The sequence below is a fragment of the Haemaphysalis longicornis genome, unplaced genomic scaffold (assembly GCF_048455015.1).
Source record: "Haemaphysalis longicornis isolate Haplotype H1 unplaced genomic scaffold, Haemaphysalis longicornis Haplotype H1 scaffold_3, whole genome shotgun sequence".
Taxonomy (NCBI): domain Eukaryota; kingdom Metazoa; phylum Arthropoda; class Arachnida; order Ixodida; family Ixodidae; genus Haemaphysalis; species Haemaphysalis longicornis.
In genome coordinates, this window is record NW_027526335.1 from 36,442,992 (window position 1) to 36,470,534 (window position 27,543).

The following is a 27,543-nucleotide window of genomic DNA, read 5'->3' on the forward strand; positions in this document are numbered from 1 at the left end:
CCTGTCTGCAGTAGCGCCACGTGCGTTCTTGCACGTTTTTGAGACTGAAGTGAGCAGGGGAATATACGCGGTGGGCCAGGCGTAAATGGATCGCTGTATTGCGGTAGCTGAGTAGGCTATCTCTGACTGATCTGGCACCGTCCAAAGGAGCGAGACTTGGGCCAGCTTGGAAAGTGAGAGAGAGAGAGTAAATGTTTATTGAAAAAGGAGAAGAGGTCGGCCTGAGAAATTGATCTTGGGCCTGCTACTTCCCTCTGGGGGGTGGGTACTGGGGACAGAAAGAGAAAGGAATGAATATGGAAGGTATGGGGAATGAAAATGAAAGCAACAAATGAACTATGTACAAGCAGTAAACCAATAAACGTCTCACGTACAACGGGGCGCTGAATGAGATGACAACAGTTCACTTTTAAGCACATGACTATCATCCATGGAAAAAAAAAAACTCTCGAGCAGTCGAATGGGCAGCCTCATTACCCCCCAGGCCGGCGTAAGCAGGGGTTCTGATCAGTTCTACCAGAGTCTTTCAATGCTTTTGAAGGACTCTGGTTCTACTGAGGTGGAGGGGGGATTCTGAGAGAGAATTTTGAGTGCCTCTGGAAACAGGAGCCCCCTGGCGAAATTTTGAATGGCCGTTTTCGAATCGGAGATAACAATAGACCTGATGATGATGATTGCCTTTGGTTTCCCCTTTGTAGTGGGGTGATGACATGTCACATATACCAAAAATGACTAATATACCTATGTTTTACACTCTTGGTTTAATACTAGCGCTGCTTAGGGCAGGCACAAAATACTTTTTTTCCTGCTACAGGTGGTAACTGCCCAAGGCAATATTCCCCTCTCTGTTTTTCGTCCACCAGCATTTTAATCTTTTCGTCGCCTCGACAGCCTTGAAATTAACTTCCTCTGTGCTACCCTTAAATCCTAGCGCTTCTGGAAGCCGAATATTTCCCTCGTGTAGATTTGGATGGACACCCTCACATTCTAACACTATGTGCCGCATAGTTTCTGTTTCTTTTCCGCAGACGACGCATACCCCATCATTTTGTGAATACGTCCCCACAAAGCTCTTTGTTCGCAAGCAACCTGCTTTAGCCTCAAAAAGCAAAGCACTTCCCAGGGAATTATCGTAGAAAATTTCCTTTCTTGTGTTCAATTTCTCAGCCCTGTACACCTCTAACGACGTTTTAGCTTCCATTTTTTCTCTCCATTTATTCGTTTCAATCTCCCTTACCAATTTTTTGGTTACCTTGACTGTTTTGGATTCTCCACTGTTCTTTCCGTATTTCATCGTTAGCCTTCTAGTCTTCCTTAACCGCTGCGTGTCCACGCTTTTCAAGTATACGTTAGCAAGCCGAAAAAGGTAGAGCACGTGACGCGACAGCAAAGAATGCAGGAGTTCAAGAAACGCAGAACCAGAAAACGTGGGCGCTACATCTTTCAGCATATATCCGTTCTCATGCAGCACGTATACGTGATCTTATGCGGTTCATTCTTGTGGCCAAAGCTACGGCCATCGCCGCGATACGACGGTTTCGGCCGGCGTCCATCTTTGGCGGTACTCTCAACCACTCAAACCTGTTGCGCTTTTCGCATTCCGCAGAAGGCCCATGCGTCGAGAGTACGCTCTGTTCGTCCGCGCTGCCGTCTGCTCGCTTTATCCTTCGTGTGAATGCTTCCTTGAGCCGGACCGTCTATACTGACGTCACGCGACGTCACCGGTCCGGCTGCGGAAATGTCCGTCGTCCCCTTAATGTCCCCTTCCGTTAACGCAAGCCCGATGTGGTCGCATATCGGTCACTGAAAGCGCTGAATTTATACAGAGAAGCAGCAACGGTTTCTCTGCTTCCAGGGCACTGGAGTGGGCGAGGGGACAACTGTTGGACTCAATAAAGTACTGGCCAGACCTTCGCTTCAGACGGGCATCGAGTGCCCGGAACGGTGATGATCACCGCCTCAGTGGCGATCCCAGAGTCACTCTGGGGGCGGTTGCAGCAGTACACAGCCGCAGAAAATTACTCTAGGACCTCAGCCGCGGAAAACGGGACATCAACATCTCTCACTATAGTCATTTTACGCCGGCTACATGAGCAGGAATGAACGCAGTAACCTGCGCTGAACCGAACGATGTATATGTGAGCAGGTCTGCAACGCATGAAGGGCCTGCAGAGCAGCACGCAATTCCATTTTTTTCCGTAAGGCCTCACATCTGCGAACTCTTGATACTTTTCAGAAGCCTCCCGCAAGTTCTCTTGCATTAGCTTTACTTTGTTCATACGGATCACGCTGCCGCCTTTAGGCCCTAGGGCCACCGGCATGGATTTCAGGCCATTTTCAGATACGCGTCGAGGGGCAAGTCTGCGGACGAGTGGCTCGCCTCCAAGACTTGCACTCCCCGTCCCGGGGACGACACCGGCATTGCACTTTTACCGCGGAACCACAGAGAAATACTCCCCAACACTATAAATTTTTTAAATGCAGAGCATTTCTTTAACTCACGATGTCACCCGTTCTAGTTGTCCATCGTAGTCCGCACCCCTCCCCCTACACTATATATATAAAAAAATAATACTTACCGGCGCCTGGTTTCGATCCCTAGACCCTGCGGGCGGAACGCAAGGTACATGGTGCTCTATCCACTGCGCCACAAAGCCGACACAGAATGGAGGGCTACGAACGCGCCTTATATCCTTGACTCATTCAAACTACGTCAAGAAGCTGCTGATACCATGTATTCACTACCTGTGGGCGGAATGCGAGGTACATGGTGCTCTTCCCACTGCGCCACAATAATCATACCCACCTGCTAATAAATGATGTCACGTGACCACGTACTTACGTCTCCTCACTCCTCATTTATTTACAATACAACAACCAACAGCAACAAGTGCAACAACATTAACGTAACGCAAACTACTTAACGTCGTGCGCCCCCGGAAATGCTCTGCATTTGATCGTGCTCCTCGCGAGGGGGATGTTTAGTTTCCTGCCGCAGCAAGAACCAGGCGGCCTCCTGCGCAGTTTGTGGCGCATACCCACTTGGGGGACTGGCCAGGATCGTTTCACTTACTACATGCCGGTTACGGCAGGGTTTGACTCGGAACATATTTTTTTCTGAATGAATTTCCCCAAAAAGGAAATTCATGACCAAAGTCGTGACCAAAACCCAACTCATGACCATGAAGAAGATGCAGACTCGATAGGAGAACCAGAAGGTTTTCGACATGCGTGTTGCGTGCGAATGTCCTGGAAGGCAGGGTATCATACCAATTCTTGTGCTCAACATCCAGCCACGTCGACAGCTGCCATGCCAGTGCCCCGTTCTGGCACTTCCTGAGTCCAAGTCCTCAGTGCACGACCGTCTTTGATGATAAACATTGACCGACTGCATGCGGAAGCTCCGATATCACCAGTTCTAATCTGTAAACTACATCCCAATGTGACTTCATGGGAGCAGTTCGTCAAGAACGCTAGCGGGACGAGTTACATCTGAACATCTTACGGCGACCTAGCTCGACCCTCGAGACTCGGCCGCAAGGCTAGCTCCACTGACCGCCGCCATGGACCGCCAACTTGGCGTAGCGGCAGCGAACAGCAAGACACACAACAACACACAGAAACCGCCAAGCCCAACGTGAATTGCACTGCAATAAGGAACGCCGGGCGCGTCGCTCTACCACCGCCAAGACAACCTGTTAAGCGTATAATAGCTGGCGTCCCACAGGGTAGTATATTAGCACCTTTTGTTGTTTAATCTATATATTAATGATATTTTAAGCTTATGTCAACAAGCGAAGTGCATTTTGTAGGCCGATGATATGACCATACTTTTTTCGTTGGACTCGTCAACCAGATCGGAAGGGAAACTAACGCTGCCTTGCAGTCTATTCAATGCCGGTCAATTACTAACCGATTAAAAATAAACGCAGATAAGTCTAAAGCTATACTGTGCCGATCCCGAAATAAACAAATCATTATTCCGCAGTATGTTAAATTTGGTTCTGACTCAATAGAAATCGTGGAAAGCTTGAAGGTATTAGGAGTGCACTTCAGTAGTCACCTTACTTGAGATGACCACGTTAATTCTGTAATTATAAAATTGTCTCGCATTACAGGAATCCTTAGCAAACATCGTCACTTAATTCCACTTTAAGTTAAGTTACTGCTTTATAAATCTTTGTTTGCATCTTATTTAAATTACGCTCACCTAGTTTGGGGAACTACTACACTTGCTAATAAAAATAGACTTCATGTACTGCAAAAAAAAAAAAAATCCTTACGTTCCATTTGGTACCTCAGCTTCTCGGCCCACACTGCTCATTTATTCCAGAAATACTGTATTACCAAAATTTTCGATCTTTATAATGTAAGATTAACTCTTAGCTTTAAGAAAGAACTAGCGAAAAATTGCAAAACTTTATCTGAGCTGGCCTGCCTTTGCCCGAATTCGCCTGTGTACACTTGCAGAAACACTGAACGATGGCACGTGCCCACCATTCGTACATCATCTGCAAACTTTATATAATACTTTACCGCGCTTACTGAACAAACTGGAAGCAAGAAATATAGATATGACGCGTACTTCCGAAAAGGAAGTGTGTAGATTGATAGCGTCATTCTGGTAATGTTTCTTTTTTTTTTCTTTACGTCGCCCATCTTGTTATCGCCAAGCTAGCGCCTATCAATGCTGCCTTGCAAAACACTTCGTTGCTGGTCTTCCTTTTATTCTTTCTCTTCTTTGCTACTCTTCAATTTTTCGGGCCTTCAATAACTAGCATTACTATTTTTTCCTATGTGTAACGTTTTAGTGCATTATGCATCTCACTGTGGGTAATACCCTGAGTGGTGTAACCATTTTTCTTAAAATCGCTTATTCCTGTTCTGTTGTATGCAGTAGCTTATATGTATACTTTTTTATTACCACTTTTTGTTTACCGGTGCATTTTTCGTAAACTGACACTATTTGCATTTTTGTATGTTTCAGTATGTGCCTCGTCGTTTCTCTTTTTCTTGTTTGTCATTTTTTTCTCAGCAAAAATATGACTTTCATGTAGCGTTCTCATGTTTTTCGAATAGAATATGGTTTCTTTGTTTCGTTGTTAGCGTGCATATATTTTTTTTTACTTTGCATATTTTTGTTATCGCAATAGAATTGCGATACTTTGGTGTGTTTTGTGTTTATTACTGTAAAGCTGTACAGCATGCATATTTGCCGTCTGCTGCTGACGTTTGAATTGGGCTGACGGGCTTGTCAAGCTGCTTCTATGCAGCTTTTATAATCAGCCTTGAGATGTAATAACGATAAATTGAAATAAAAGATGCCTCACCTCAAATCGTGCTTCACGGTGTAAAATAGAGTTAGCAACACATCTTGGTAATCCCAACCATAACCGCAAAGCCATTGTCTCAACCAGAAATAGGGGATGTAATTTATACGCCGCACAGCCAGAAAATAGGACGTAGCCAAACTCCAATACCGGGCGAACTTAACACCGATAATCATTAACAGTGTGTCTCTACGCAACCCGAATTTAAGGTTACATAGCCTGTTGAGGACGCCGGCAGCTCTTTCTCCTTTAGCAGCAGCATGTTTAGCAGCAGCAACATTAGCAGCAGCAATGTTAGCAGCAGCAACATTAAGCGATAAATGAACCCTGCTAATCCAATTATCTATAGGGCGACCAGATAGCTTTGTAATCGTTGACACAAGTCGTGAATGTCTCTGCCCGATCAGTAAAAAGCAATATCATGGGCATAAAGGTGAGTTTATATAGCATCCATAATCGGAATTGATCTGAGAAGAAGGTTAAAAAGAACCGGAGAAAGGATTGACCCTTGAAGAACACCACGAAAAGAATGTCCTTCCATGTTACAAACACACCAGCCCAGGCCTGAATGTATACTGGAATTTCGCTACACTCTAGATGTGACATTAAGTCGTAGGCCTTCGTTACATCCAGAGTAACAAGTGCGCCTGCGTGTGTTAGGTGACGAGCTAGTTTAACGCCGCTCCCAATGTCAAAATGAGCCTTCCAAATAGAATTCCCAGGGCTGAAGCCAATTTTGGTGGGGCGTAACACACTATTGCTTCGAGAAACCGCATAAGGCGACCATATGGTATATCCTTTCGATGAGTTTTACTAAGTTGCGAGTTAACGAAATCGGCCTGATGTTATCTGGGACATAACCTAAACATTCGTTTTTTAGCAGCGGAACTATCTTAGCTTAAATTCCGGAGGTATCCAGCTATTTTTCAGCGACGTGTTTAGTATGTCCAGTAAATATTTAGGGGATTCCTCAAATAAATCCTGTAACATTGGCACAGTAATGCCATGGCCCCGTGGCAGCCACAGGCAACTGTGAAACAACGTCAGCCAATTCCGACATCACACGGTTGAAGCCAACACTAAAAAGCTGAATGATAAAAGGAATAAAAGAAGCATAAGCAAAGCGGGTTTTAAGTTCCTGTGCAATTCGTTTTAGAGCTTCAATGGACTACTGTGTTGACTGAACCACTGAAGTTTCGTTGTAGTGCTCTTGTAGCACATTTCTCGAACGAAGAAACTTCTATACCAATCGCCTATTCTTCGGCTTTAAGAGAGCGGCAAACTTCTGGGTCACCGTGTTCTGGGTGTTATGGACTTCTGTGGCTTTGGACACTGACCGTTTGAATATGGCGGTCGCAAATTTTTAATTGGTCCTGTCAGACGGGCACTGGTTTCTAAGAACTTCCTTCTAAGCCGCCTGCCTTTTAATATACGCCCGCGCGCAATCCTCATTCCACCACGGGCTATATTGCCATTTTTTGGGAAGAGATAATGAACTGAGCAGTCTTGACAGCATCTGAAAGGATGGATGTAAATTGAACTGCCCTGCGTTCCTCTTTAACGGATGGAAGTGATTGAAGCCTGTACTTTGGTTTGCATACGGTGTAAGTTGGTATGCCGAACCATCCAAGTTCGTGGGGACCTAGATGAGGGGAACAATATCTCAAATACAATAGGAATGTGGTCACTACTTGTAGTCAGTCAGTGGCGGTCCCAAGGGTGGTGGTGGTGGGGGGGAATGAGCGAAGAGAACGATCTCCCCCCCCCCCCCCCCGGCCCCTTAAAGAGGTCCTCAGCTTCTTTTTTTTAAGCATCCCACTTGTGCGAGGTCGCAAACGTGTTGCGACCGTCAGAAGTGCGGGCTCGAGCCAGCCGTTGTACCGGCTAAGGGGGGCCAAAAACCACTAAAGAATTTGTGCCGCTAAAGAATTTGTGCGAAAGCGGGTTACTTCGCATACGCGCACACACCGGCATGGCTATCACCTCCTTCGCAGAACTGGCGCAAGGAGGGGAGCGGTTCTTCATTCGCCCCCCCCTCCCCCACCCTCCTTTTAAAGGGACCCAGAAAAGCCTTCTGTAAAAGTTACAAAAGGCCTGTATTGTCGTGTAGCACCAATATAGCGATGCAATGCCGTTATACCAATATAGCGATACCAATATAGCGATACCAATATAGCAATACCAATATAGCGATGCAAGTATTAGCTGCGCCAGAAGCAATTAAATGCACCTCTCCCCCCTTGCCGATCGACTCCTCCTCCCTCTCTGCTTCTTTCAAAGCAGCTGGAAGCACTGGGAATAGCCATGTGACATCGCGACGCTCGACTTCCGTTCTGCGCTAGCTACACGCCTTTGCCGCCTTTGCCTCGGAATCGCGCAGGAAAGAGGAAGAGCAGCCGGAAGCCAATCTCACTGACGTCGCCGGCGGCCGACCTCGCCGGCGATTGGGCGAATCAGGGGGCGCCTTCGCCGTTGCGCCAGCAGCGATCGGCTCGCTGCGGCGTCGCGCTCATCGGCTGAGAAAGGCTATCTTCAAAAATTGTTTACAAATTATCCGTACAACGTATGGGGCTCACACTGTGGAAAAACGAAACCGAAACTCAAAACGAAGAGCTTGGTTCGGCTAGATAGCAACACGCCACCGAAAGAAGCCAAGCCAAGAGAAGAAGAGAAGACGAGAGAGGAGAGAGAAAGAGAAGATGGCGCGAACGGAAGCCCAACAAGAGGCACGGTTATTGTAGCTCCTTACAACCGTTAAATAAATAAGTGTTTGTGTCGAAACGACGTCTCCTACCTTCAACGATTCCCACAAAAGAAAAGTTGGTGCCGAAACCCGGGATGGTGGGAGGCCAGGACACTGCATCTCGTCACCTAACGTAAGAACAAAGAACCGCCTGGGAAGAACGCTACCAGCCCAGCTCCGCGGATTCAACGGTGACGCCCACAGGAGCCATGGAACGACTGAAGCAAAAACGCGCAGCCGTGCGTTCACAGGTGACGAAACTTCTTGCCGAAACTGACGCATATATCGAGAGCCAGGAGAAAAACGAAAAACATTTGAAAGTTTTATTAGCGCGGATTTCCGCCATTCAGGCTCAGCTCAACGAGGCAGACGCCGCCATTGAACCACGCATACCCGACGAAGAGGTCGAGCAAAATTTCGCCCGAACATTGGAATACGGCGACAAGATCGTAACTTACATCGCTATGCTCAAGCAAGAGATAAACGATGCTCGCGAGAATCGTCCACCCAGGGCAGAAACCACGCCAGCCCAACAGAACGAGAAAGCAGGGGCACCGCCCTGTAAAGTGAAACTACCGAAGCTCGAGCTGCTCAAGTTCGACGGAAAGAGCGTTAGCTGGCAGGAGTTCTGGGAGCAGTTTGACCACGTTATCAACGCCAACAGCGAACTCACAGTGTTGGATAAGTTTGGCTACCTCAAGGCAGCAGTGACAGGAGACGCGGCGAGTGTCATCAAGGGCCTTCCTCCGACAGCACGATGTTACGAGGACGCCTTGGAGCTGCTCAAATCTCGTTTCGGCGACGAAGAGGGGCTTATACAGGCGCACATGCGGAAGCTCTTGAGCGTCCCGCCGGTGAGGAGCGCGGACGACGTGAGGGGCCTCCGTCGGTTATACGATACCCTCCTGTCTCACATCCGAGGCTTGGAAGCGCTTGGCCAAAACCAAAACACATTCGAGGCGCTTCTCTTCCCCGTGGTACAACGCTCCCTGCCGAAGGAAATACTACTCGACTTCAACAGAACAACTGCAAAAGAACAAGCGGCGGAAAGTTCGGTGCAGCAGACTCTACTGCACGAAGCAACCCTGGTTACAGAGGATGCACACGAAAAATCATCAGAGAAAAGTGCAACAAAAGGAGCGACGGTGTCGTCCCTTTCCCGACTGATTGCCTTTCTGCGCATCGAAGTAAAAAGCCGCGAAGGTTTAGAAGTGCAGCCAAACGTGGATGCAAAACCGCACCTTCCCGGAACTAAAAACGACCACAAGAATGTTTACAAACCGCACAAAGGAGGCAATCCGAAGTCAACGGTGGCGACACTGCACCAAACAACGAAGACTGATGCCTGTTTCTTCTGCACAGAAAAGAGCCACGAGACTGCGGCTTGTTGCGCTGAAATCAAGCTGGAAGAAAAGAAGAAAAGGCTCATGGCAGGAAGACGATGCTTCCGCTGCACAAGACCCAACCACCGCTCAAATGTGTGCAGGAGTAACGTCAAATGTGCAAAGTGCTCGAAACGACATGCCACAACGATGTGCGACCCAGAATTCACCGCACCAAAGGCACCATTGAGCACCAGCAGCGTGACCACCGCTCCAGTGAATTTGGAGTCCACAACGAACGAAGCCGCCAGACCGGTCGTCTTACTACAGACTGCAACTGTATATTGTGCAGGAGCGGACAATGCCACCTCACTTCGAGCTTTATTCGATGGTGGAAGCCAACGCTCGTTCATCACAAAGAGAGCATCCAAAAAACTCGGGTGCAAAGTTGTGGGATACGAAGCACTAAAGGTCGGTGTGTTCGGCGGAAGTCAGTCCGAAAAAGACTTTAAGAGAGTGCTAGTTTCTGTCACGGCACAGAACAAGAAAGTTCACCATCTTGAAGTTTTGGAAACCGAAGTGATCTGCGACCAGAAGGTTCCAATTCCAGAAGCCCACCTGCGAGATCTCATGGGATCAGAGGCTGTGGCTGACCGTACAGGTGACCAAGATCAAGGGGATATTGACCTCCTTATTGGCTCAGAACATTACTGGGATCTTGTGACCGGAAGATCGAAGGCTTTGGATGGAAAACTCCGAGCAGTTGAAACAGCTTTTGGATGGTGCATACAGGGCCCAGTTGGAACGAGAGTGAGGGAAGCACAGTGCATGCAAACAATTGCACTGAAGGTGTCACTTGACGACTCTGATGCCTCGAACTATTTAGAACGCTTTTGGACGTTGGAGTCGATAGGAGTAACGGACGATGTGGCCGGTTGTCCAGAACAACAACTACTTGATTCGTTTGACGAAAACATCAAGCAAGTTGGGAGTAGATATGAAGTTGCCCTTCCCTGGAAGGAAAACATCGAACTCAAAGACAACAGGGAAGTCGCGGAAAAACGCTTGGTGCAGCTAACGAACCGCCTCGAGAAAGACCCTGACCTGCTGCAAACTTACGATGACGTCATTCGACAGTACTGTACGGAGGGCGTGGCCGAGGCTGTGGTTGAAGGGGATGGGAGCAACGGACCGATATACTACATGCCACACCAACCGTGATACGGGAGGCAAGTGACACAACGAGAGTCCGAGTGGTATTCGACGCGTCATCGCATGGAAACCACGCAAAGTCGCTCAACCAGAACCTTGAAAGTGGCCCAAACCTGACAACTGACCTCGTTGGACTACTGCTTAACTTTCGAAGGCACAGAATTGCCTTAGTGGCAGACATCGAAAAGGCATTTCTGCAAATCGGAATACGAGAAGACCGAGACGCCTTGAGATTCCTTTGGTTCGAGACCGCACCAGAAACGACTGAATTGAAGCCGAAAGTGCAGGCGTGGCGAATGACGAGGGTCCCGTTCGGAACAACAGCAAGTCCCTTCCTACTTACAGCAACGCTAAAGAACCACCTCAGAAGCATGGAGGGAGAGTACCCCGTCACTGCAAGAATTCTAGCGGACTGCTTGTACGTGGACGACCTCCTAACTGGAGCAGAAAATGGGGAAGAAGCTTTGAAGATTTACACGGAAGCTAATGCTATCTTCAATGCTGCCTCCATGAAACTGCACAAATGGGCAACGAACAGCAAGAAAGTGAGTGAACACATCAGCGACGGTCAAGAATCCAGGCATCTAGGTTACCTCTCGGGTGTTCTCAAGGTGCTGGGATTAACATGGAACCCCATCAGCGACGAGCTCACATTCACGCCGACAACGAGCGCACCGCCCGATCCTGGAACAAGCACGAAAAGAACTGTGCTAAAAACTACAGCTCGACTGTATGATCCACTTGGATGGCTGACACCATTCACCGTTAGAGCCAAAGCCCTATTCCAGGAACTCTGGCAACGAAACGTGGAGTGGGACGCAGTGTTACCGCAGGACTTAGACACTAAGTGGGTGCAGTGGTGTTGTGAACTGAACGAACTGCAAAGAGTGCATGTACAACGTTGCTACCGTGCTGCCACGACTGGACTTCCGCAGAAAACGTTGCTACATGTGTTCGCCGATGCTAGCCCTGTGGCCTACGGGGCAGTGGCGTACATTTGTGTTACAGATGCGGAAGGCAATACTACGTCTAGTATCCTCATGGGCAAGTCGAAGATCGCACCTATCAAGCAGCTGACACTGCCGAGGCTGGAGCTGATGGCTTGTTTGTTGGCAGCTAGATTGGGCCGATACATAACGAACAACTTGAAGGAACGACCGCAGGAGACATACTTCTGGACAGACTCGACTGTGGCCCTGCACTGGGTGACAGGCGAACCGTCCCAATGGAAGCAGTTCGTGCAGAATCGAGTCACCGAGATACAACGCATCACGAACCCTGCGTTTTGGAAACACTGCCCTGGATCTGGAAATCCGGCAGACTGCATGACCCGAGGGTTCAGCGGTCAGCAGCTTGTGGAAAGTTCCCTCTGGTGGAAAGGACCTGAGTGGATGGGGTTGCCCGAGAACTTCTGGCCGAATAACTCGCCACCCAGCAACACCTCGGCGGCAACAGATGAAAAAAGGGTTCCGGCAGTTCTCCAGGCTACAAGCTCCACGTCACAGACAGTGCTGGACATAACACGATACAGTGAAGCAGCGAGACTTCTCCGTGTAACAGCTTGGATTATGAGATACGTTCATAAGTTGCGCCATACCAGCAATGAATCTGGCTCGTTAACGACACGCGAACTGGACGAAGCCGAGAAACACTGGATAAGGCTAGCACAGCGTGAAGATCTGCAGCGAGAGATCGAATGCACACAAACGGGGGAACGTTTTCCCGCAGACTCACCACTCCGAGATATTCCCGTGTTCATGGACAATGACGGTGTGCTCCGAATCACGGGAAGACTCCAGCAAAGTGAGAAGCCGTACAACGAACAGCATCCCATCGCGTTAACAAGCGGCCACCGATTAGCGGAGCTGATCGCTCGCCGATGTCACCTTCAAGTGTTGCACGGAGGAGTGCGGGACACACTCGTACAGCTGAGAGAGAAATTGTACGTGGTGCGTACACGCCAGCTGGTGAAAAGAATAATTAAGGGGTGCATGACCTGTCAGAGGTTCAATGCTCGTCCAGCCACCGAGGTAATCGCACCGCTTCCGCGAGACCGAGTCACCGAGGCACAACCGTTTGAAGTCACGGGTGTCGACTTTGCGGGACCGCTTCTGGTCAAAGGAGAGAGCGCAATGCACAAGTCGTATGTTACATTGTTCACTTGTGCCGTAACCAGAGCTGTTCATCTTGAGCTCGTAAGAGACATGTCCACTGAATCGTTCTTGATGGCACTCAGGAGATTCATATCCAGGAGAGGAATCCCTCGAGTCATATACAGCGACAACGCCATGTCTTTTAAAAGAGCAAACAAAGAACTTTCGCGGCTCTGGAAGTCATTGCGCCATCCTGCAACACTTGACTTCATCTCAAACGCACGCATCGAATGGAAGTTCATAGTTGAGCGTGCTCCATGGTGGGGTGGGTTCTACGAACGCCTCGTTGGATCCACCAAGCTTGCACTGAAGAAAGTAATTGGCTCAAGATATTTGTCATTCGATGAGCTTGCAACCGTGCTTTCGGAAGTAGAGGCAGTACTGAACTCCAGACCATTAACTAACCTCTATGACGAGGCTGGGGAACCGGAACCACTATGTCCTTCCCTGTTCTTGACGGGCAAACGACTGACCACGCTACCAAGTGTGGGGATTAAGGATGACAATATTGACGGCAGCCTGCACAAGCTTTGGACCCGTCGACAGCTGGCCATCAAAGCCTTCTGGCGTATATGGACCAAGGAATACTTGGCAGAGTTGCGAAATCTCCACAACGGAAAACGACGCCAAGGGAAAATCCTTGCGGTTGGGGACTTGGTTCTCTTTCGAGACTCGCAACTACCCCGGCAGCAATGGAGCCTTGCAAGAATCCAAAAGGTGTTCCCAGGACGAGATGGAAAGATCCGATCGTGCATCCTGAGAATGCCCGGAGGGTCAACGCTCAAGCGACCGATACAGCCAGTGTACCCATTGGAAATTACGTAGCAGTAAAAGAAAATGACTTCCGTCATTTTGGGGGGGAATGTGTGGAAAAACGAAACCGAAACTCAAAACGAAGAGCTTGGTTCGGCTAGATAGCAACACGCCACCGAAAGAAGCCAAGCCAAGAGAAGAGGAGAAGACGAGAGAGGAGAGAGAAAGAGAAGATGGCGCGAACGGAAGCCCAACAAGAGGCACGGTTATTGTAGCTCCTTACAACCGTTAAATAAATAAGTGTTTGTGTCGAAACGACGTCTCCTACCTTCAACGATTCCCACACACACTTGGCTCAAAAATTCCCCGTTATGTGTTCTACCACCTGAATGCATTTGATTGCCACCTTCACAAAGCTTTTCTGGGTCCCTTCAAAATATCCCCACCCCCCCAACACCAATATCTGGGACCGCTACTGCTTGTAGTGTGATCCAAAGTAGACCACGAAGAGATATTGCCGGAGTTAAAAAAGGTGAAGTCTACGACTGAACTAGTTCTCCAACAAAAAAAATGTTGCCGAACCAGAGTTGTGACAATGCATATTGTTATCATTCATCCATCCACTTAGCCGCCTACCACAGGAAGCTGTGCGGAATCCCCAAAATGTGAATTAAAATCAACGCAAATAGTTACATGCTCCTCACACGATGACAAAAGAGCACCGAGAGAGGCGGAAATGACGCCTTCCGGAAAATAAGAATTGACAAGAGAAAATGCAAAACACCCAGGAAGGATAAATGTAACTGCTAGAATTTTAGTCTGCGGACATAAATTGAAATGGCATATAGCATTATGGCAAAATTGCGATGATACAAGAATTAATTGATTGACTGTAAGGTTTAACGCGCCGACGCAACACAGGCGATGAGACGCGCCGTAGTGTAGGGCTCCGGATTAATTTTGACCACCTGGGGATCTTTAACGAGCGCCGGAATCTTGTACACGCGGGCGTTTCTGCTTTTCGCCTCCATCAGAAAAGCGGCTGCCGCGGTCGGGAATCGAACGCGCGACCGATACAAGAATTAACAATCCACCTCTAGTTTGTCGGTATAAGCGGAATATTCGATAATTCTGGAAATGAAATGGTCGACACGCAGTCAACCAGGTTTCCTGCAGTACAATAACATCTAATTGTGCTTTAGAGACAATGAAGTCAAGGATGATGATGATGATAATGATACCCTCAAAGTTATTCGCACGCACCCACAAAAGGAGATTGGCCAGGCCTAAATCGCTTCCATAAAATTCGTGAGGGTCTCAAAATACTAATTTATTTCTGGACAGAAAGAGGCACTACAGCCTCGGTCGCAGAACCCTTCCGTTGCCGTCCCCACAACTAACTAAGACACAAGAAAATACGCTCAGATTTGTGCAAACAGACACGCATCCCCACCCAGCACTGATGCACCTCATGTTTCCAAATCAACACGAAGCCCAATGCAAATTCTGTACGCAATCACGAACACCTAGGCCCTTGAATGCACCCAGAATCCAGATTTGCCACCTCCACCCCCTCCTCATTCCCCGAGCAGTGGGAGACGCTGCTGTACCGATCCCTCTTTTGCGATCAGCTCCGGCTGGTTGAGCGGTAGCATCAAGTACGGCACATGGCTACTTGTGGAAAGGCTCCCCTCCCACAAGGCTTTGCCAAATAAACTAGTTTTTTTTTTTCTCTTTCCACCGTGTTTCGGAACAAAACGAAAACCGGAACCGAAAACGGAAAAACGAAATTTTTGGTCAGAACGAAAACGCAACATTATTTATTATTATTATTTCTGAAACAAAAAAAAAATCGTTTAGGTTTTCGACTTGAGACGATTCGTTTCAACTTACATGCAGCAAAGTTGAAGATTGCCGTTGGTTCGCTTGTTTAAAATCGCCCTTCGTCTCGCTGGCGACCTCTCTCCATCGGCAGGCTGGCTGCCTGCATGCAACTTCCATACTCTCCCCGTCGGTCTCGATGGTAATTGCTGAGCTCCCCGCATGGTTGCCGCGCGCAGCTTCCGGTTGCGATGCAGACGTCGCGGCTTTATTTAATTATTAATGTACCTACGTTCGCCCTACGGCATCGTTGTACGGGAGTGTACGTACGTGAATAAACACGAATATCCTGAAAGACGTCCTAATAATAAACAAGAAAAAATACAATGTTTGGCGTGATTACAGCAGCGTGCGCAATTAGCAGCGAGAACAGCGGCACACTTCATGGAAAGTCGTGTTGCGCTTGCACGAAAGTGCTCCCAGAGCGCAGCGGAAAACATTTCATAAGGGGCGGAAAAAACAGTGTCGGCCAGGGCATCTTTGATAGTTTTTAGTAAACGAAGCTTGGGATGCAGACGCGCGCCATCAATGTTCACCAATTTTCTTGCTGCAATCCCTCCGTGCGGATGAATACGTGGGTGGCTATCGATAAAACGTAGAGAAAACGTGCCCCTGAGTTTTAGTGCGTCCCGTGAGACTGGCCGTTTTAAACTTAATTGTAACGATTTTATCCCACCTATATATGAGTTAGTAACAAAGCTCACAGTAGGATTCTGAATTGCCTCAAATTTATGTATAAGAGTTTTAATGTTGTAATCCTAGACCGAGGCGGCGTCCTCAGAATTGAGCGTATACACGCGCGCAGCACGCTGGGTTTCAGTATACGATCGTAGTGTTCGCACCTAACCACTGTATACTTACCGCGATGTGGCGCTCCAAATTAAAAGCGTTCGCAGCTTTTGCATCTACGACAGCGTCTCGGTCAAAGCTGAAGGACTGTTGGCATGCAGTTTCTGGGGACCAGGGTAGAATCGTGGAGCGCCATTCGCAGCTGCGCCGTACGAAAAGGAGTGCTTAGGTGTCTTTTGCGTGTGCAGTTAAGCTATTTAACGGCCTACATTAAAAGAAATTAATAAGCACCACTTAATGTTCTTTTCACATAACTTCATTATTCTCAATGTCTATGTGATATCTCGTGGCTAGTCATCGGAACTGGCGTTTCACAAATGAGACAGGCGCTTGAAAAGTACGCAGAAGACGGAGACGAACACTTATCACGACGGGACAAGTTAATGAGGAGGATGTTGCAGTTAAAACTGGAATACGATAATAAAATACACCATAAACGCACACAACGTTTGGTAAAGACGAAAAAAATTGGCGCAGCTTGTACTATTGTGGTGCAACGCTGGAGAAACAGCAGAGCTGGAGGTCAGCCTAACTTATCACACTGACAGCGGAATCGTAGGAGAGAGGGAGCAGCCGGAGCCCAGCAGTGCAAAGCCGTTTTGGACGGAAATGTAAAGCAAAGACCAATAAAGTGTGACAGTGTTTTATCTAGTAGCAATCGTCGTCATCCATTTCGCCGTCGTCGTCTTCCGACGGCACAGCCGCGTTGGGCAAATTCTGTCGTAGACACTGTTGGTACTGCAGCCTGCAAGACGGCTACCGCTAGCGGGCGTCTTGCAGGCAGCCTTCAGAAGCCTCCTTCCTTCGATTCAACCCTGCGTCGTCACCAGTCCCTTCTTCTTCTTGTTCCTCTGGCGTCACTCTCATGCTTCGGGCTCTTCTGCCGGTTCACTGGCGGGGACATCTTCGTGACACGTACCAACACATGGGGGATTGTCCACCTTCGGGCCGTCTCTAGACATCTAGACATCTAGATAAAGGGCCGTCTCTAGACATCTGTTAACATATTTTCATAAATATCCTTATTCCTTCCGCCCAAACACGAACCGTTACGAACCATCGTGTGGACGTGCCCCACCAACCCTCTACCACCCAGACCAGATCCCCTACCCTCTTGAGCAGTGGCAGTGCGCGTTGCAGAGCTGCCAGCTCGAAGACCAGGAAGCCCTGATCTCTCGGGCGAGGATGGCAGCCGCGGCACGCGGCCTACCGGACTAGGATGGCCACCCACCGCTCCTAACCTTTTTTCTCCCCTATCCCGTCCCTATTGTTTCAAGAAACGTTTTATCTCTTTGTTTCCTCTCTCTCTCTCCGCGGAGCTGAACCGGAGCGGAACTTTTATTTTTGAAACGAAGCAGACAGCCAGCTGCTTTCCACCATCCGTCCGGGCTCTGGAAGCTGCAGTAAAAAAACGCTATCAGTGTAGCGCAGAGCTCAGCTGCATAGTGGGTGCCGTAATCAGGCTGCGATAAGAGAGCCACGTGTGCCTCGCTGCAGCCTCCTCGGCGGCGGACGGCGGTCGCTGGCACGGCCAAGCTAGCATGCCGCTGGAAGACGCGGACATCCTGCCCAGCCGCTGGGGCGTGCGGCGCAGCGGCCAGGACCTGATCGACTGGTACGTGCGGGAAACCACGCAACGGAGCCGGGAGACGCGCAGCCGCCTGGCCGGAGCCCAGCTGGACATCAGGTGGGCGGCGCGAACGTTCAAAGAGGGGCTTCTTGTTGAAACTTATCAGCGGAGTCGGCCCAGCTAGGCGCCGGACCACTCTTCACTGCAAAAGGGCCGATTGCGCGTATTCTCCCAATTCAGTGTATGCTTCGTGCAGTAGGTTTGATGTTTTTTAGGCTCTCAGGGCGATGTTTGTCATATGATGTGATTTTGCGTCAGCGGTTTTTTTTTTCCTTCCGAGTAATGCGCGGAGTGTAGGAGGCAGCTGTATTTGCGCATAGTAATTGTTGATGAAGACAGGTAGCAGTGTTGGCAAGAGGCCCACGGGGGCGCATACCCCGTTGACCTTCGAATGGTAGGAGAAGCGCTGGAGTCTGGGTAGGTGAGGAAGCCGAAATTAGGAACCCGTGGATGCGCCAAGTTTACACACTACCATGCCGCCCCGTCGGCGGACGGTTTCCCCGTGGCCGGTGTGCACGTTGTAGCTTTTAAGGAGCTGCTTGTGTGATAGTATACCGGAAATACGTATAAGTGGTACCGCTAGGTGACTACTCCTCTTTTAAAGGTCGAACACAAGAGCGGAAAGGGAAGCGTCCCCGCACGCGTCTCCGCTCCGAGAACCGGTTTGGCCGCCGGATGACCCGCCGCGTCGACCGGTTTCGCGCGCATCCAGCCTGCTTTTTTTGCCGCGCCGCGTCGGAAACCGGATTAACCGGGCGGACATGTGTCCCCCGCTTTACACATGTAATAGTAGGGTTCATGGTGGTTTCCGAAGTTCTTGAATGGAGTTCGTTAACGTTAGAACCACGGACTTCTCCCCATTTGTGTAAGCTTCCACCGCAGTGGTACACAATCTTTCCGCGCCGGCTTTTAGCAAGGCACCCCCCCCCCCCCCCCTCACACACACACACACACTTGTTGTGCGCCCTCTGGCCGGCAGTCCTTGACGTTCTCAGGCAACGCGGCTTTTGTACGGCGAGTTGCCACTCTCGCGGGCAACCGAGAGAGAGAAGGCTTTTTATTGAAGAAGTACTTTACAGTCGCCTACATGCTTCTCTGCTGAGGATCGGGGGTGGAGGAAAAAAGGCCCAAGGAAGATCTTGGCAGGAAAGAAAAAGAAAAAAAAAACTGTCGTGGACTTGGCGCGATAACGAACTTACACGCATTTGGTTTTTGTTCTGAGCTTGGGCCACATTATTTACAATTTTCAAATTAGGCCAATGTCATCGAAATAAGAGAATGAACTCCGTAGAGCTTGGTGCTGCTTCGATGGACGAGTCTATGGTCCTAAAATATTCTTGAGAGTTATTGATCCTTGTTCTGGACGTTCGATGTTTTCAAGGAAGTGTGATCTCGATTCCATGTAGGCAGCGCATTGTAATAAAATGTGTTAAACTCTTTCGACCCAAGAACAATTATCGCAGTGCGGATTCGGCGTCGCTCCAAGGCGACAGTATGCACATTTCAGCCGTAAGCGATGTTATAACGTCTCAAGGTTACGAGGGAGTTTTAATTGTCGGGAGTGTCGACTGTGATTCTGGGTTAACAGTGTGCAAAAATCAGCGGGTATTTTGCAAGTTACTGCATGGTTTCTTTCAGTCACCGCAAAGTGGTGAGCCATGACAGAAGCTTCTGCTTTCGTAAAATACACCTTGCGGTATTTTCGGTGCAGAAGGCCTTTACGGGCCGCTTCGTCGGCTTATGGTTCCCTTTGATGCCGCTGTGTCCAGGTATCCACTGCAATTTATGATTGTGTCCAGCAGAGCAAGCAATGTGGTGAAGGTATGAGATGTCTTAGGCTGCGATTTGGTGGGGAGGAAATCTACTTCTCCTAGATATAATTTGCAGAGCTGCCTTGGAGTCCGTGAAGATGCTCCACTGGTGCGGCACATGGCGCAGGATAAATCGATTGCTGCCTTCGAAGCATAGACCGCAGCCGCTGTCGAAGATGTTTGTCGCTCCAGACGAAATGAAAGCATTTCACCAGTTAGTGGCCAGAGTCCAGAGGAAGAGCTTTGCATGGCTGATGAATGCGCTCTGCTGAATGCGCTCTATTTATGTAGTCTAGAACGATGTGGAAGAATTCTGATTGGGGCATAGTCTTTTTAGGGTCAATTCCTGAGATACCTCATTCAATTTGTAGGGGAGCGAGGTACAATGGAGGGAAATGTGGGGGCATTATTTGTGAGGGCTGGGTTGGAACAGACAGCGGTATCGAATCGTTGGGCGAATCCGGAGCTACTGCACTTGGAGGCGATACGACTCGAAAAGCGACTTCTTGCGTGTAACCGATGCCTCAAGTGCACTCGAATGGTCTCCCGTCGACTAATAACTTTAAAAGGCAAACAATGTGCCTCTACTACGGTTCCAACGCTCGATGATCCCTTCTTAAGTCCAAGAGAGGTGCGTAAATTGTTGTTTCTTTCCGCCTCAAGACTTTTCTTGCTTGTCTCAGATATTTTATGCAGGATAGGGAGGCTGTAACGCAGCACTCCATCCACATGGCTCTTGTGCAGCATAACCATTGAATGGCAGTCCCTGCCCCAGCGAGAACCTGAAAGACATTTAAAAACCTCAGCGGCCGAAGAAATGCGGTTTCGTATCCGTTTGACTTCGGGTGAGCAGGTCAAGTTGCGCTCTATTAAAACTCCTAGAAAAATTTGAACTCGTGCATATAAAAGTATGCGCCCGCCCAGTATCAATGGATGACGGTCCATATCTTTTCGTGTGAAGGCCATGGCCACGCTCTTATCTGGAGAAAGTTGTGGGCCGCGGGCTGCGCGGTAGTTAGAAATTTTGTACAGGGCTCTCTGTAATCGCTGCTGTGCACATCGTCGTGAACGAGAACCACACCACAAGCAGATATCACCTTTGGAAAGCGTGATCATCACTCCACGTGGTAGGGTTCTCTTGAGTGAAATGTGGGTCAGAGCTGAACAGAAATTAGTCCGGCACCAATTATGGTACACCCTTTTCCAAGGCGTAATGAGAAGTTGAGCCTTCCGGAGAGGTCACGAAAAGATGTCGTCCATCAAAGTAGTCCGCTATCCATGTGTATGACTTGCCACGTAAAGCCGTGGTCTTCAAGGGCGGCGAGAATTGCTGTGTGGAGGACCGAGTCAAACGCGGCCTTTATGTCCAGGAAAATTGAGGTTGGTGTGCAGCTACAACTAAGTGATTCTTCGAGTGAGGACACTAGAGCAATGATATTGTCTCTCCGACCTGTTCTGACGAAAACCATTCATTTTCTGGAGATGGGCCTTCCTGCTCTCGAGGAACCGTCTCATCCTGGCATGTATAATCTTTTCCATGGCTTTACGATACAGCTGAACCAGGCGATAGGCCGGAAGGATGCATAGCTGGTTGGTGCTTTCCCAGGTTTTAAAAGTGCCACTAATTTTGCAAGCTGCCACTCGGCGGGCACTTTACCTTTTTGCCATGTTGAACTGTAGAATTCTAGTATAGACCTAGTTTAGGGGGCCGAGATAGATGGGCTATGGCTTTGTAGCTGACGCCGTCATGGCCTAGTGTGGAGCACTTGTTCACATCAGATAGCCGAAAAAAGCTCTTCGCCTCGAGCACTGCCTGTAGGGGAGACACTATAAATTCCCCTAGCAGCCCGTTTCGAAAGTAGTCGCGGGAGGCTCTTTACCGTTCGCCACTGTCGCCGCTGCTTTTGGGCACGTTCACGACTGAGATGTACCGTTTGTATGCATTGAAAATACGTATTTATGTGCAGCAGTCACTAAATCTGATGTATTTACGAGAGTGTAAATGTTTCTGACGCGATCTTAGTGCGGTACATTCGGTCCGTATAAGCGCTAGGCTTGATTGACAGGCCGGCGTCACGAAATCGGCATATGCATGGAGCTGATAGTAATTTCACTGCCCGGAAATTTACTAACAGTATCTCCGTAAGCAGTGCTTCTTCATATGGTCATGATACGGCTATACGCTACGATGTAAATCGGTTTTGTGTGCTTACACAATCTAGAGAAGCACTCATACCTGACTACGCCAGTGTACGCTTCATACCTCATCTATTGATCACTACGTAGTACCCTTATTAAGCCAGTGTGGCATAAATTTCACGAACATTCCACGAAATAGGTGCGATGATTAATGCAAAATTCTATTGGGGCATCAGCGCACGACAAAAAAATTAATGCTGGGTCGCCTTGTCCCGAGGTGAGCGCTCGCAATCGATCATCTGCTACATATACCTCCTGCAATCAGCGCGGAGACGGGCTTATAGAGTAATATGCGTCCGCGACTAAACGCTTCTTCGAAACATCGTCATATGACACAGGGAGCCTGCAGAATCTAGCAAAAACTGAAATAAGAGGGCCTTATCAGATACCACACTTTTCCAGCGACACCTTTTATCGCTTGTGAACTTGCTTACTGCGTACTTAAAAAAATGCGTTCGCTGAGTGATCAGCTGTTTGTTGAAGTCGAAAAACAAAAGGAAAGTGAACGCGAAGCTTGTGTGTGTGAATGCTAAACCGTTTATTCCTTTATTTCGCTCCGATTTGTACAGAACGATAGTTAGGCGTCCCCCTCCCCCCATGTCTTGTGAAATATCAGTGCATTTCCTCGCTTAAGTTTTGACAAACGTCTTTCGAATTTCTGAAGCTGCACTGGGTTTTTTTTTTTTATTCCCGCGCGAGCTGCCCTGTTTCTTCTGAACTGGGCAGACGATGTATTTTTCTGTGGTTTCATTAACTTTCCTTCGTCCTAGCTATAAGGCGTGAGTGGGCACATATTTAACAAGCCACAGCCTTAAAATATTGCCGCGAACCATGTGTGGGTTTGTTTATTTGTTTGTTTTTACTGCCTGGCTACGCCGGGTCTGTTATCTGTGTCCCCAGCGAAGCGCATCTTCCATTCTTTATTTTTATGCCGCACGGGCTATCTCATTCAGATAAGCATACTGTTTCGCCCTAACGTCACTAGCCCAGAATAATCTTCTCTGATCTACAATATTCTGGGTGTAAATTGACGGTTCCAGAAACACTCCCGCCGAAAGATAAAAGCCTGGAGAGCAGACGCTGCGGCATTCGAATCTTCGACGCTCGCCTTCGCACGTCACTTTGTTGATTGCTGCTTCGCCGCCTGTGTATTCTTTGAGTTGTTAGGGGAGCACAAGTTCGCTCCAATAAACTTGTTTTCCTTGAAGACAACTGCGTCGTCTCTGGCTTCGTGACAAGATACTTAACATTTTTGCGTGGCTTATATTCCCATAAAAGGCACGAGTTATTGTCAGGTATTGGGTAATCACATCCTCGAAACATATTTTTCTACGACGTATATATTAGAAACAAAGCCGCATTCGTTGTCCGAGCTGCAAAACGAAACTTATCTCTCACTATGCCAGTATCAGGTCTAAACGAGGCAACAATAGAATTCACGCCCACGAAAGGACCTATGATCTCACAATGAACTTTAGTGGTATCCCCCTTCATCCCCTCCTTACTTACCTCCTTCCCCCCAAAGGGCTTCGTGCCTATATTCGTTCATTCACGTATTCGGAGGTGACAGTGATGATATGCTGCAGCCGTCGCCGACGCCCGTAAGAGCGGTCTGGAAGCGCGAAGAACCGCGTCCCCGGATAGCTCTACCGAGACGCAGCTGTTTTTTGAAGTACCCTAAATGTATACTATTTGCTTGGAGACACCACCATAACAAGTTGTTTAGGGCGCAGAAAGGCAGACAGAAGCGAAAGAGAACCAAAACACTGCATGAGTCCCTATGAGCCACGCAGAACTGCTCCCGTATGCGCCGCGGAGAAGCTGCGGCAGGCGGCGCAGTGATCGCGAAGCTCGAGGCGAGGGAAGATGAAGGGCTGGATCCGACGCTTTAGAGGTAATGGAGGAGGAGGCGCATACGAATCGTTCGGGAGGCATTGCTGATGATGAAAGAAGCTTACAGTATACTCTTCGGCGACTTCTTTCAAAGAGCGCGCTCGTGCAGGGAGAGGGCAATGAACGGGTGCAGCTGCTGCGTGCATTTCCGAATTCCATTCACAATTCGCCATATGCGTGCGTGTCAGATGCTGCCTGACGTCCAGTGTAGCGCAGAAGCTCCTGCAACGTTGTTGGCGTAGCTTGTTCAGGTGCCGTCTGACATGCCTTTGCGCTCGCCGAGAAGCTCGCAGGACCTCTATCATCTTGGTACGCAACGCCTTCCTCGCCGCCCGCCTTCGTATGGCGCATAACCTCTGGTACACTGGATCATTTTTTGGTATATATGCCATGGCTTTTGATTACTCAGCGCGTGGTGTCCCGCATACAGGATGCAATCGAATCAACGAGTTCGTCATTCGTAGTCACAGCTGTCACACATCTACTCGAAACACTCGTAAAATGCATCCCAGTTCATACATTTCACTTTCACAGAGCGAGATGACTCCGAAGCATCGAGGGCTGTTATTAAAATAGCTTAATGGTCCCTTCCCTTCGTTTCTACGTCAGTGGTCCCTGTAAATCGTTGTCAAAATGTAGCGGAGACGAATGATGGAATAATGCAGCTAATGACGGTGGGGGACTTGAGGTAAGTGATGGTGCCATCATTTAATGGTTCAGTGCTGCAGCTAATTAGCGAGTCAGCAAGCTTCTGCCCTCTTGCGCTCGTGTGCGTGTTCCCCCGCATTACATTGTGTGCACTGAAATCCCCACAAATAATGTAGGGGGCGGACGTAATCTTTATGAGATTTTACAGCCACGACGCATTGAAGGCAGCACCTGGCTCGAGGCATGCCGATATTAAAGGGACCCTGCAACACTCTTTTGGCAGTGCAAGTAAACCTGCGCGACGTTTAGATTACACTACCAGGAATACCTGAGCCGAATATTACATGTGCACGTGAAGCGATGAGCTTGCAAATCGCTGTGAAAGACGCGGAAAAACCAACCGCGCTCCCTTCAATTTTCCTCATTATGCACCCCTGGCATGGCCTAAACAACGTCAGTGAGGCCATGGCTGCCTATTGGTTGTCGCTGGTGAGCTTCGCGGCTTATTTCTCGCATATCCTGTGACGATCCGCCGTTGTCGGCGCTGTGTACCAACCTCTTCTATGCCTGAGCATGTACGCACGGTTTTGACGTTTCTTTTGTGTTTTGAGTGCGCGTGGAGCTTGAGTGACGAACTTAATACTCCCCTTTCAGCCAGATCACATAACAACAAACGTTTATTGCTTCAAAAACGACCTACCAGCCTGAGCGCGCGCTTGCGAGTAGGCAGTTGTGCCTGCTTTTTTGTGGCACCAAACCGGAAAGAGACCCTCCACGTTTCGGAGAAAAGGGGAAAACTCCCCGGCCGGTCGTATATCGAAGCACGGCCGGACTCGACGCTCCTTTCGAGGAGAGTCGAGTCCGGCCGTGATCGAAGGCCGCCGGAGGAGACGTCGCGAGCCGCCCCCCTCTCCGGGAGAGAGCGCGCAGCTTTCGTCGCGTTGTCCGCGGTCGAGTTGAGAGGGAACAATTATGCGCGATTTCTCATCGCGCGTAGTTTCGGTGATAGTGAACGGATTTGCATAATTCTTGCGGGAGGAGATTGCTGGGACAATCGACTTTACCTTAAAATACATTCCGAGTAGTCTTGCAGGGTCTCTTTAAATAAACCGTTGACGGCTGATGACAATAGTCCCACAAACATACTCATTTGTGTCGGGCGGTGTGACGTCAACTTCAACAAAGGGCATGCCTGTCATCACGAAAAGCGACAAATAGTCTGCTTGGCCCATTAAATCGCCGCGAGTGCAGTTGTTGATAACCGTTCATACCAAATTCATCACCCACACGAGACTCTGCGATGACAATGAAAGGAAATCGGTAGGTGGTAATAAGGTAACGAAAGTCTGCAAGCTTAGACCGCAAGCCACGAGCATTCCACTGAAAAATTGTAGACTTCCTGTAATTGGTGTGAAGTGACAGTCCAGGGCCTGCAGCTTGCGTTGTTATGGCATGCCTCCAGACGAACAGCGCTGCGCTGAGAACATGGCGTTCACCAACGGCTCCAATGCGAAGACAGCTTCGACTTCGGGGAGGCTTCCGGAAAACGGAAGTGCACGGAGGATAGCCTTGATAGCAGCGAACAACATAGGTATTAGTACCTGCCCGATTTCGGTAGTGGGAGAGCTGACTGTCGTCAGGTTTCGTGGTCGTTCCGTGTGCGCAGTGTCCGGGAGGTACTGGCATGTTCAGAGTGAGTCGTGGACTTGGATTGCGTGTTCTCTGACGACAGTAGGCAGTTTTAGCATATCGTTACCGTGTTTGCGTTACCGTTTCCCGTGTTACCGGAAGCGCTGGCGACGGTGAAGCCTGTGCCGGTAAGTTACCGTTCGCGGTAACTCTCGCGCTGCGCAGTCGACTCCCGCAAACACGGTAAACGGTAACGTAAACACGGTAACGATATGCTAAAACTGCCTAATGACTTGGGGTTCTCCCGAACAGACATTGCGTATGACTTGTTTGGTGTCGACTTGATTTGCGACGACTGTTCTGCTCGAAGAGAGTTGGTTGACTTGTTAGGTGCCGTCTTGGTTTGCGATAACTGATCGGTTTGAAGAGAGTTCGATGACGTAAACACCATTTTCGGGTTTGGGGGTGGGTCATATCGTCCGGGGCGTTTACCTTGCACTTGCTCTTTTTATTGGCTTGGATCCTCACGATGCCGGATGCCATCCATTACAGTTTGCACACCGTGGTTGTGCCCTGATGTGCAATCCTTGTGAGAATGCGGCCCAGCACATACTTTACACCGCACAGAGCCATTGCAGTGCTTGGCAACGTGTCCGTGTCGCTGGCACTTAAAGCACTGCGTAGCTGCACCCATATATACCTCTATAGGGTAGCTGAAAAATCCAAGGTGTACCCGCTTAGGCAAGGGGAAGTCACTCGCAAACTCCAGAATCACTGTGCCACGTCGCGACTCCGTGACTCTACCGTTTTCTTCGGGGACGTAGGACACCTGTCGCCTGGCAGATATTACGCCCTGGTCCTGTAGATACTCGAGCAGATTATTGTCGGTCTACTCTGGAGGGACATCGTGAATCTTGCCAAACATCGCTGAGTAAGAGCGCGGAACCGAAACTCGGACGGCCATACCAGCGACTTCCGTAACGTCTCCATGGCCGCAGCAAGTGTTGACACCGTGATGAGGCTTCCATGCATCCTTGTTCAGGCGATGTGTCAGTACTTTTTCTTGAGCCGACATAACGACTACTGCGGTTAGTAGGTGCAGATTCACCCTCCAAAGGGAGCGTCCTGGTTGCTTCGGGTGAAACGTCACTGGTATTCCTGCCGGTCGCGCTTTTTTGTACTTGACTACTGCAAATGCAGCCTTGTCCATTGCCTCGACTTCTTCGGTCACCGTAGCAGCGTCCTCTTGCCCCTCGCCGACAGCACGCTTCTTTCGGGGAGGTTGGTCTTGTGGAGGTTCAGAAGCCGCGTCACTGGGTAGTGATGGCGGGACGTGTTGGTGACTATCCGCTGACGTCATTTTCACGCCGAGGCCTTCCCTAATGGCACCAGAGAGCAAAGGCGATGACAGGCGCCCATTGGACAGCTGGACCCGCTCGCGGCGTTGAAGGAGCCGTTTTACGTGCGGCACGTATACCTTGCAGGCGTCT

General features: G+C 49.2%; 1 protein-coding gene across 1 annotated transcript in view; it reads left to right on the top strand.

Moving 5' to 3' along the window:
- Positions 1-27,543, top strand: part of Kfase (kynurenine formamidase) — a 50,214-nt gene that overhangs the window by 13,747 nt on the left and 8,924 nt on the right. The window contains exon 3 of the mRNA XM_077704294.1: positions 17,741-17,930. Coding sequence (XP_077560420.1) covers positions 17,741-17,930 — 190 coding nt within the window. The remainder of the gene's footprint in view (positions 1-17,740; positions 17,931-27,543) is intronic.